At 40.5% G+C, this 12,639-nt stretch overlaps 2 protein-coding genes across 2 annotated transcripts; one reads left to right on the forward strand and one right to left on the reverse strand.

Moving 5' to 3' along the window:
- The first annotated feature begins 4,523 nt into the window (after positions 1-4,523).
- On the forward strand, positions 4,524-6,385 carry LOC130911984 (putative claudin-24). Its single transcript, XM_057829688.1, has one exon. The coding sequence runs from the start codon at positions 4,702-4,704 to the stop codon at positions 5,419-5,421; it is 720 nt and encodes a 239-aa protein (XP_057685671.1). The 5' UTR covers positions 4,524-4,701; the 3' UTR covers positions 5,422-6,385.
- An 827-nt stretch (positions 6,386-7,212) lies between these two features.
- On the reverse strand, positions 7,213-9,574 carry LOC130910372 (frizzled-7-like). The gene has a single exon (XM_057827597.1). The coding sequence runs from the start codon at positions 9,402-9,404 to the stop codon at positions 7,761-7,763; it is 1,644 nt and encodes a 547-aa protein (XP_057683580.1). The 5' UTR covers positions 9,405-9,574; the 3' UTR covers positions 7,213-7,760.
- Positions 9,575-12,639: the final 3,065 nt, after the last annotated feature.

The raw sequence follows: 12,639 nt of genomic DNA on the forward strand, positions 1-12,639 counted from the left end.
CCTGAACAGATAAACAAAAACAGATAAATATCCACAGACTGAAATAGGAAATATATAATGATATAAAAGTGGTCATTTTGTCGCTAGAGGGCGTCAAAGTCCTGAATGAGAATCTTCAACGACCCTTCATAGACCAACAGGTGCATGTTTAGTGAGGATCAGTGCGAATGTGATGGATGGCAACACATCAAATTCTAATGTTCTTTTTAGAAAGACAAGGTAATTTCTGTTAATATTCTTCGAAAACACTATGAACCTTCTTCAACATCCAATTGCAGATTAGTGCCTGTTTTGACAATTTCTTATAAATTTCCAACACTAGATTTTTTTCTACAGGAACCTGAGCAAATGTCAATATTGTTCTCGGGACTGTTTCGAGCACTTTCCTGGCCACTCTTTACAGCTGCCTTTCAAGAATACTGTAATGGCGTACCGCAAGCAACACATCACTTCCGCTCATTAATATTCATGACATTAGCTACTGTTGCTAAGTATGGACAAGAAATCGTTTGTCCCTAATAGGAAATGAATGGAAACCGTGTACGAAGGAGATGTTTACAGAGCTAAACCTACCAATTCTCTCCGAAAATGATGTGCCTGCTGCCAAATTGACTGGCAAAGATGTGGAAGAACATAAAAATGTTCAGTTAAAGAGATGGCTTTAGTGTCGAAGGCTGAAAAAGACGAAAAAACGAGCCGACCTAAGCATAGCTTTAGCTTTTTTATCGACGCGACTGACAATGACATTCTCCTGTTTCAATAAGCTATCCTTTACCATCAGCCGTCTTTCTTATATATCCTCTGGTTGTCCTACGTCTCTTACCGTTCTTGTGGGTAATTTAGTTAGCTTTGTGTAGCGATCGCAAATGCTACTCAGTGACAGCCAACGAACACTTTTAATTTTTTCATTGATAACACATCTTAATCCTACAATTTATTTACACGTCCCCCTTACTAAAGTTGTTTATATATATATATATATATTAGGGCTGTCAAACGATTACAATTTTTAACCGAGTTAATTACAGCTTAAAAATTAATTAATCGTAATTAATCGCAATTCAAACCATCAATAAAATATGCCATATTTTTCTGTAAATTATATATATATTCTGTAAAATAAATTGTTGGAATGGAAAGATAAGACACAAGATGGATATATACATTCAACATACGGTACATAAGGACTGTAGTGGGCATTTCACTCTAATGTCATTTAAATCTGTCTATGCTGTCCTCACTCCGAAGCGTCTACTTTTTCTAAAGCTAGACAGCTAGTGAACGACGCCATAATAATCAGACTTCTTTCTTTTTCATCTGATTTATTAATAAAATGGCCTCAAACCATTGTCCTCTTTAGACCGTCGTAAAACTACAAAAAAAAGTACACAAGCATTGCATTAGCAACAACGTTAGCTTAGCACGCTATACAGGTTCACTAAACATAAACAAAAAGCGTCTCATACAAAAAATATAACATTTCGCTTACTAACATAATATGTACATTATTTACAACAACCATACTTACATATAGGCACAACATTACAACGTAGGCGTCAGCCCGAGATGTCGTGCAGCCATATTGAACTGGCAAGACAACAATAAACCATGTCGCAAAGCGACCACAAGAGTTCGCTGTTAGACACCATAAAAAGCCTTCCTGTAAAACTTACCAAAAGGCAGAATACTGTCTGAGCGGGACATGTGCGTTAATTGCGTCAAATATTTTAACGTGATTAATTTAAAAAATTAGGGCTGTCAAAATTATCACGTTAACGGTCGTTAATTAATTTTTTAAATTAATCACGTTAAAATATTTGACGCAATTAACGCAGATGTCACGCTCAGACAGATTTAAATGACAGTACACGAAAACGCTCACTTGTTGTTATGGAGTTCTGCCGCCCTCTGCTGGCGCTTGGGTGAATAACCATCTCGCATATTGCCTCAAACAGATTACAATGAGGCCGTTTATGGACATTAAGAGTGAAGAGAATGCCACTGGCCGCTTGGGGGCAGCGCCGTTCCATACTCATGTTATTTCTTCTAAACGTGGGAGAATTCGTAGTTGTGAGACGTTTATGCTGTATTCACAATGCAATGCAAATTGCTATTTGTGCTCCACACATATTTCGGTAAGTTTTCTTTCTTTTAGTGGCAATTATGTGTCTCTTGTTGTATTTTGGGTAAGATATGAACAGATATATGTTATACAGTAGAGGCGAGTGGACACAGGCGTTCTTTGGACCGCGCCGTTTATTGGCAACTCCTTCACAACAAACATACAGTGGGGAGAACAAGTATTTGATACACTGCCAGTGGGTTTTCACATTGGCAGTGTATCAAATACTTGTTCTCCCCACTGTAAGTATCGTTTAGTGAAAGCACAACAAAAATAATATTCCTATCTCTCCCCAAAAAAAATAATGTTCACAAAAAGAAAAGCACTTCAGTCTATAGTAATGAGGCCCTATTCTGACACACAGTTAAACAACAATGCAAAATGTACTGTCATTCCATATCAAAATAGCTATGCAAAATACACGTAAAACTTAGACTTTGGTCACTCTATTTTTATTATTGTTATTTTTATTCTTCTTATCATTATATTAACTCTACTTTTGATTGAAAATTTTACAAATTTTATTAAAACGAAAACGTGAAGAGGGGTTTTAATATAAAATTACTATAACTTGTAACTAACATTTATCGTTTAAGAACTACAAGTCTTTCTATCCTTGGATCACTTTAACAGAAAGAATGTTAATGCCATTTGTGGATTTATTGTTACAATAAACAAATACAGTACTTATGTACAGTATGTTGTATGTATATATCCGTCATGTGTCTTATCTTTCCATTCCAACAATAATTTACATAAAAATATGGCATATTTAAGAGCTGGTTTGAATTGCGATTAATTGCGATTAATCACGATTAAATAATTTTTAAAAGCTGTAATCAACTCGATTAAAAATTTTAATCGTTTGACAGCCCTAATATATATATATATATATATATATATATATATATATATATATATATATATTTATTTATTTATTTATTTATTTATATATAACAGAAACGGTAACAGTGGCAGTCAGATACCATTGTAATTCTTTTCAGGTCGTTCATTGTCAGACAGAAGCAGTACGGCACAACGTTACGCTAAAAAAATAAGTTAAAAATATAAAAATGGCTTACCTCTTTGTCCTCTGAAAGACCATGCCAACCCAACATAATGTTTACTGCATATGAAACGTGAATGGATTCGCCGAGCTGGTGTTAAAGTCCACCCAAGTTGATTTGGTCTTCACAATTTTTTCCTCTCGAGTTTTTGGTTTCCGGAAACGTATGAAGAAAACATCCTCATGTGTTGTAATGTCTAGAGTCGTTTCTACAAGTTCCAAAAAAGCAATGCGTGATCGGCATGTTCGTTTTTGAAAGATTACCGGAGAAAAGTAGCACTAATTACGTTGGGTCTATGCGGGGGCGGGTCTGTAATGTTCCACTTCGGCTTTACTTCCGCTTTACGATGCGACGTCCCGGTCTAAAAATAACCTACGTGTGGTACGCCATTGCAAGTAATGCATGCACACTTATATGATTCCGATAATTTATTACACACTTGCCAATTAATCTAAAATGTACATGTCCAGTTGACCAACAAGATGACAGTTATAGTGTAGGCTGCAATGAAATTACCAACCAATACAAAATAATTCAAATTTCAATTGTGGAAAAGCCATATGCAGAGATTAAGGGGGGATCGGGGTGGTGGGTGTCATCGCATGTAATTAACTTTCCAATATACAGAATGAATTTAAAATTAAGACTTTGACGGTAAAATGTTGTCTATAAAAGTTATAAAGCAATAAAACAAACAACAAAAATGAATGATATGAACAAAAATATTTTTGTAATGGATCAAAATAATTTTTCAAACAGATCATGTGACTAGCACCTTAGAGATGGTCATTTGCTTTGCTTAGCCAAAAACCCCCGCCTGAAGACAGAAGGGGCAATTTTTTTAAAACTTAAGCTTTCAAAAAGCGACAACAACTACTGAGCGAGAACCAAGAATTGAAGATGTGGAGCACACCACCAAAATAGTGAGCGGAGTTTCAGTTTGCCCCACTAAAAGATGTTAATTGTACAACAGAGCCACCACCGACCATGCCATATTCAATGAATGAAGATCTTGGCCAAAAGCATAGCTAAGCAGCCTGATTTAGAATTCACCTTAAAAATGATGGGTACAAACAAACAAACAAAAATGCTCATTTTCAACGTATTATTATAAATGTTCCTGGCTGCAATATTCAGTCTAAAAGGGTGCATAGTGTACTTCTCCACTAGGTAACACAGGAAAACGCGCGCACTTGCACATGCACACACAGCTGGGATGAATATATGTACAAGCATGGGCTAAGCTACAGTCCGAGCATATATCTTGCAAATTAAATTTATTGCTGACACTGCTTTTCGGGGAATCAACATTTTTGCCCTCCCTGCCACATAAGTCAAACTCAACCTATGGGAAAAGCTCATCCAAATTCAGAGTGAAACAATGATATTTGGGTCATTGAAATTGCTTTCCGTTTTCCAAACAGGTCAAATGGGTTTATTGTTGTTGCGACTTTCCAAAGGGTTAAAAATTGGAACGTGGGTTTTGTTCGGTGGCCGGCTGGGGCGTGTGTTATGTTTTGTTTGGTTTGGGGGAAAAGAATAGGAGGGCGATATTGCCGACTCCCAGCACAAGCGGGCATGACAAGAAGCCGGTCAGTCATGGAGCCGAGGATCCGCGCCCTTGAGCTGCTCGGGGTGGCGATCTCTGCGTGCGCGTGGATATTCACGCTGGCGGCCACGCTCAGGTCGGCCTGGCTCACGCTGTCCACGGAGCTGCTACCCACGGAGAGCTACGAGCTGGGCCTGTGGGAGACGTGCGTGGTGCAAGACGTGCAAGGCGCCCTCTTGTGCCAACGCCACGACAGCCTGCTGGCCCTGCCGCGTGACATCAAGCTGGCGCGCGTGCTCGTGTGCGCTGCGCTGTGCGCGGGACTGCTGGTGCTCGCGCTCGCCATCCCGGGCTCCCACGCGGTCAACGTGCGCGTAGAAAGCCGAGTCAAAAAAGTGATGAAAATGTGCAGCGGGGCGCTGAGCGTCATCTGCGGGCTTTTAGTGCTCGTCCCCGTGTCGTACGTGGCCCACGCCGCGGCGTTGCGCTTCTTCGACGAGTCGGTGCCGGACGTGGCACCGCGCTGGGAGTTCGGGGACGCGCTCTACTGCGGGTGGACAGCAGGCGTGCTGCACCTGATGGCCGGAACCGTGCTGCTGGCATCCTGTGCGCCTCTGGGACACCTGCGCTCCCGCGGAGCGCTGGATCGGCTGCAGGCGGGACCGAGAACGGAGTACGTGTAAATGTAGAGACTATATTTCGCAAGCCGGGGAACGAACTTGACATTGAAATAATATCTTCACTAGTACACCCACACAATATTATAAATAAATAAACAAACAAGCCTAGTTTTCCCCAGTAAAACACAAATGTTTGTTCTTTTCAGAAAATGGGGACTGTATTGTGAAATATAAAACGTTTAAGACACATTAAAAGATATATGTAAACCGGTTTAAAAAGTGTAATCAAGTCAAGATGAAGTTGTAGTACAAACAAGATTTTTTTTGCGCAAAAGAAATTTACAATGTGGAATCATATATGAACTAATTCCAGGTCGCTTTTATGTATGTGTGCCCCCAAAACCTGCTACTTACTAACTTTTACTTCTTTTAGTCACCTTTCCCCCCCTACTGCTTAATGCATTTTTAAAATGCATACAGTACATCAACATTGTTCTGTGAGACCGACTATATAAATACAGTAACAAATTTGGATGTATTTCGACTGAAATGACCATGTGAAACTAAAGCATATTTAAAACAGGTTGTGTGAGCATTGAAATTAATTCATAATGCTGGTAGCTGAAAATGGATGAAAAATAGACAAAAGCAAAGCTGAACAGAGGAAAGCTAATCAGAAGACATTTTTGGCAGTGAGGTGGTGGAGGCCGCTCATGTTATTGACTGAGCGTCTGTGTTGTTGTTATATGGAGGTAAATATCATACACATAGCCTCCTCTTACATCAAATTTGATAGTCATGTCACTTGTCATTTACTTTACTGTTGCAGATCTGAGTGAAAATTGAACAAATGTAATTTATTTGAAATTCCTCAGAAACAAGAATGGAAATACAGTGATTGGCATTGTCCAAAAAGTAAGTGATACGAACCTAAAATATTCTGGTTAAGTGAACTGATGTTTTTCATATATCTGTTTGCAATACTTGCTACAAATGCTATCCATGTATCTCAACAATTAAAAAAACAAACTGCTAAATATCTTGGCTTGTACTGTATTTGTCTTTTGAGGTCAAACATAAAAGTTTTCAGCAGACAGCAAAAAATATAAAGGAATAAGCCTCTTTGTTTCATTGCTCTGCGCTCTATCTCTCTATCCACGTTATAATATGAATCGAGAGGTCGTAGGTCAAGTGTGACCACTCAAAGCAGCCACCCTTGTGCAACACCTAAACATAAAAGCGCTGCTTTAATTGCTCTTTTCCTGAATGAGACAATGGAGTTTATAAACAAGAAGTAAAATATCCACCTCACATTGTTCACTTCATTGGCTCTCATCAGCAGCCAAGCTGCAACACTTTATAGACATCACTAACCAACAGTTCATAGGATGCAGTTCTCCAGTCTTAGATCTCTGAGGTTACGAGGCGTCCTAAGGTCACACTTGTTCCTGTGATTTTTCCCTGACTGACGTTCGCTACAGTCAGTATACAGTACTGTATTAGGGGGACTAGCAGTGATTATTCAGTACAAGCCCTTCAAGTTAAAATGGCTTGGACACCCATCACCATCAATGGCCACAAATTAAATGACTGTTTGAATAAGTATTGTGGACCATATGAGTACAGGCTACAATGTTTCAGTCTTTAAGTTTGAGACTTCTAACAATATATAACAAATGAATAAAGTTCTTAAAAGAAATGCTTTCCACGGTTTAATTATAATTAAAAAAAAAACAAAAAAAAAAACAACTAAAGGCAAACATGGAACAGATTATATGGAGTGCAATCTTCATGACCAATATAATGCTCAAAGTTCGGTGTTAAAAATTTGGTTAAATATAGTGTAGTGAAACGTTTTATGTATTTCTATGGTGACTAAACACAGTAAAAAGGAGCAATCATCAAGCATTTTGAATGTGAATAAATGAACACGGAAACCCATTTCTTTTAAAGTTTGTTTCAGTTTACCTCCATATTAGTTAAAAACTTTGTTAAAATGATTATTTCCAATAGTTTGTTCTAGTCCCTTGAAAAACCACAATATTTTCTTACATGATTTTAATAAAATCTAAACACACAAAAAAAGAATGTTATGAAATAAAAGGTGTTTTTATAAAGCGTAATTATTGTTCATTGGCACAAGCATAAGCCCAATGTCCCAACAAGAATTGTAGTATTGACTATGTTCTCCTCTAAGTGACAAACTCAAATTTTGGCTCACAACTCAAAGCAAGAAGTAAAATTTAAAAAAATCTTGCAACGACTCATTAGGAAAAAAAAACAAAAAACAAACTCAGCGTAACCCTAAGTCATGGTACCACTGTACTAGCCTTTACACATACACAACCCTGTACATATACAGTATATACATATTCACAAGGGCTAAAGTGAGCACCAAAAAACTAAAGTGTAGTATCTGCCAGTTCAGAGCCACTCAGTCTTTTATAAAAGCGGCGCCAGGAACGTACAGTCTTTCCGGACCAGATCCAGAAGCCTGACGTTATCCCAACGATCATGGTCATCAGGTACTTTATCATGAACATGGTGAAGTCCGGTGTCAGGGGATCAACGTCTCCCGATGGGCACGGCACCGCAAAGCGTTTGCAGGTCTGCATGCGCCATGTGCGCTCCCATTGTGGACGCAGGGCCTGCTCATAGAAGTGGCAGGCCACCACTGCAGCAGCAGGCAGAGTGTAGAGCACACTGAAAACGCCGATCCGCACCATCAGCTTCTCCAGCTTCTCTGTCTCAGTACCACCGAGTTTCATGATGGTGCGGATGCGAAAGAGCGACACAAAGCCGGCCAGTAGAAAGGAAGTGCCCACGAGGAGGTAGACAAAGAGCGGAGCCAGCACAAAGCCCCGCAGGGCGTCCACGTCGTACACACCCACATAGCACACACCGGTCAGAAGGTCGCCCTCCACTTGTCCCAGAACCAGAACAGTGACCGTTTTCAATGCTGGCGCTGCCCACGCTACCAGGTGGAAGTAACGCGAATTGGCTTCGATTGCCTCGTGGCCCCACTTCATCCCTGCCGACAGGAACCAGGTGAGCGAGAGGATAACCCACCAAATTGAGCTGGCCATGCTAAAGAAGTAGGCCACCATAAAGAGGATGGTGCAGCCCTCTTTTTTGGTGCCCTGAATCACCAACTTGTAACCGTCTGCCTGAAACTTGTCCACACAGACAACTTTGTCCTCAAGCAGGAAACCAGTGACGTACACTAACGCCACCATGAAGTAGCAACCGGAGAGAAAGACCACAGGTCTCTCCGGGTAACGGAACCGCTGTGCATCCACCGCATATGTCAGGACAGTGAAGAGTGTGCTGATGCAGCAAACGACAGCCCAGACAGCGACCCAGATACGCCCGAATTTAAGCTCCTCCTCTCGGAAATACATTAGCCCGTTGGGTGTTGAAATCTCACAGGGGGCACCGCAGTCCTTGGCGCCAAGGAAACGGTAGCTGAGGTAAGCTGGCACTTTCAGCTGCGGTGGGCAGGAGAAGGGTGAGGTTTCTTGGGATGGAAAGGTCAACGGTTCCAGGAGGTCCGGTGTCGGAACCCGTGTTGGACTGCTACCATCGGATGTGTTCTGACCCACGCAGATCTCTCCGGCACCGTGGATAGGGAAGTTCTCACAGTGCAACCTTTCAGGCCATTGAAACCCAAATTTATTCATCAGCGCCTCACAGCCTTGCCTGGCCCTTTCACATAAAGTCCTACAAGGGGGGATCGCCTGCTCCAAAACTGTGCATACCGGTGCATACATGGAGCACAGAAAGAACTTGAGGTCTGGTGAACACTGGACTTTAACAAGCGGGTAAAACTGGTGAACCTCCAGCCCAGCATCTTCTTGATTGGCGTGGCCCAGCAAGTTGGGCATGATGGTCTGATTGTAGGCAATGTCGGTGCACAGCGGAATAGAGATGGCTTGGCAAAATCCGTGTTCCGGAATGGAAAACCCTTTCTGTTCTTGAGCTGAGCAAGGGATGAACAAGGGTAGAACATAGCTCAACCGCCATGGCCAGGTCCCCCACATCGCCATGGTGGTCCAGTCCAGCCAAAGAAGGGAACAGTAGTTTCGCTAACCAGCTTGTCAATGCCGGATTTCCCAGATAAGTCTTTCTCCCACACTGCACATGTGCACGCTGTGCATCTCACACAGCTTTCACATGCAAAGTTGTCTTTGTTGCTCAGTGCAGATTTCTATACTGCTTTTTTATCCTCCCCGAGTCTCAAGCTTGGTGGTCGGTTTCCAGGCGCCCCCCACCGCTCCACCATGTGGGCATGGGGGGTTCCTTTAGACTCAGTCTGTTTTGCACCAATTGGAACCTTTCTTGTCACTGATTGGCTTCAGAGGAGGGGCTATAGGCAGTGATAGGCAGAACAGAAGTGCTGCCGCCTTCAAGATGGCCCGATGAATTCTTATTGTCTTGTTTGAGCTCTTGTGAATATGAGTTCAACACAAAACACAGGTGAGGCCAGTGCAAAACTTATCCAAGGCTTTCCAGATGAACAAAAAATGATGGTAGAGATCCACAATAAGATATTTAACAGCTAAAAATGAAACAGACATTGGAGAACTGAGAAAGGAGTTAGTCAAGGCTGTTCAAAGGCAGACCATGGAGGTGGGGGGAATCTGAAATGAGTAAAGATCAGAGAGCACTAATATTAAAAGCTGGGGCTCAATCTGTTAAAAGCCACAGTCGAGCTTCTTTAATAAATTTCAATGTGGGCACAGTTATGAAATCTAAGCAGCTGTGTGAATTCTGTTTCATTTAACAGCTGAACTTGCACCAGTGACTGTATCCAATCTCTCAACTGCATAGATAAATGAGTAGAAAGGAGCATCACCGCCTCCTGGCGTTTGGAGGCCAATGTAAGTGTCTAAGCCAAATATGCAACCCAGTACTCAAAAAGCTTCAAGCGTAGGGCCTTTATAGTGAAGTACAGGAAAACAAGCCATGTCTAAAAACATCTTCCAAATGGGATTGTGGCATTGCGGCTTTATAACAACCTATTGCAATCGCATTCATACTCATTAACATGACAAATAAGCTGCAAGAATGCAAACCGTATGCACTCTTAGCCAGCACGGACAATTGAGTTTGGGCTAGCAGTCAGTGGAAAGGCTGGGAAATGAGATAAAAGGGAGACAAGAGCGGCTGAACCAGGACAAAGACGTTCAGGGGCGTTAAAAAGAAGACAGAGAAAGCCTTTAGGGGCCTCCTTCAGACACCTAAGCCTTTAAAAGTGCACCAAGACATCGTATTCAATGGAAAACCAACCTAAGACAAAAAAAAAGTCCTTCGGTGGCACTGAATGTGCCACCGAAAGCCACTGACAGAAGATGTTTTCTTTCATGAACTTTAGACGTTTTTCCAAACATTTGCTAACAAAATCGTCACTGCATTCCATTTGCACATTTTAAGTGTCAAGTGCGAATCAAAACAAAATAGTTAGCCAAGGGGCTTTTAACAGTTGTTTACAACACACAATAGAAAAATGCAACACGATCTAAATATACAATACATGAATACGATTGCAATCAAACTTGTCAATTTTCACAATCTTCAGAGGGCAAAAATCAAAGACTAATGTTTATTTATGTTGACATTGTTTGAATGTTTTGAATGAATTTTTACTCGACTGATAAGATCAGAGATTCGCCGAAAAAAACAAACACACATTAAAATATTCACACCAAGCTTCTTCCTCTTTTATCTTTCCGAACTTTGAGCTAGTTCCTGTCAATCAAAAGAATCAAAAGAATGGTAATGCTATCTACGCGCTCCAAGAAAGCAACGTTTTGTGGAAAGTCGCAATTTTGTAGGCAAACTTGCATCACCAGAGTGAAAAGAAAGTTTGCGAAGGAAATCCATCGCAAGCATGAAAATGATTTTACGTTATTAATCCCAAGAAACAACATACTGGTACTGTATACGAGTTATTGGTCACTTGTCATCTGCCACCACTCTACAGTTTTACCTTGACTTGATACAAACATTGTGATTCAAAATATTTGTATATTGGATCAATTTTTCTCCATTGAAATTAATTGAAATGCAATTAAGCCATTCTGGGTACCAATAAACAAAAACTTTGGTTTTTAATGAAGAAATATTGCCCTGTAATTTAAATATAAATAAAGAGATCGTATAGAATACATGTAATTAGGATGTAAATCTCAAACTGTAATATCTGTGTTCATGGTTGTCTTTCAGAGGCGGGGCCAAGTGACTTTTGGCTTTTTACGATGCCGCTTGCATGTGCTTTCATTTTGTAATTTAAAAAAAAATTTTTTTTTTTAACTGCATCTCATGTTCAATAAAATGCTGTGAGCGCATCACTGACAATGACTCTCCATTCTTTTGTACTTTGCTCTATTGGAAGCGCATCTGAAACTCACATTTAATGCACACAAAATTTCTAAAATAATTGAAAGCTCGACCAACTTTTCTATACAAAAACAATACAATGATAGATGAATACATTTGCACAATTTCTTGATCTCAGTGGCAAACTATTTGACTATTACTACTGTAACTATCTTTATAGTACTATCTACTTTTTGATGAGCTCAATGTTCATGTTTTAAAAGAAATTCGCACACATTTCGGCATTCTAGTCAATATACATATCTGCTCTGCTCAAACACACACCTTCCTATTGCAGAAATTGTGACATATTTTTGCTGTGCATATTTTGTGACATGATATTTTTTACCTTTTCCACTTGTTTATTTCCTATCGTAAGGTTGGCAACTTTTATGCATTGATGTACTCTAATACAGAGGCGCAGCAAGTGTCCCCGGGGGACCCAGGCAACAAGCAACATGGGGCCCTTTGAGCGTGTGCAGGTAAGGGGAACAGTTGGACTTGTAGCACTTGGAGCAAAGTGCCCGGCTTCTACTACATTGGGACACAAAATTACAGTAACATAGTACGCAATAGTAACAATACGTTCTCAAAGTGTTTCAAAGCCTATTTCTTGACATTGTCAATCAACTCTGCCTGCATATCCCAAACTACTGTCGCTGTAGGGCCTCATTTGTCTCACAGTGTTTTGACATGTTTATTTTTTCCTGACTGACATTGTACTCATATGGAAATCAGTGTTTCGGCAATATTCAGCAGTTTTTTTTCTTCCACATACCAGTAAATGAGATTAATTATTCATAACAACTCATGGGAACAGAAATGAGCAGCTGCTAATAGATGCTAACAGACGCTAAGAGAGCATTGTGAATCTAATTCAATGTCCTGTTGTAATTCTCTTTG

Source organism: Corythoichthys intestinalis, chromosome 2, assembly GCF_030265065.1.
Source record: "Corythoichthys intestinalis isolate RoL2023-P3 chromosome 2, ASM3026506v1, whole genome shotgun sequence".
NCBI lineage: Eukaryota > Metazoa > Chordata > Actinopteri > Syngnathiformes > Syngnathidae > Corythoichthys > Corythoichthys intestinalis.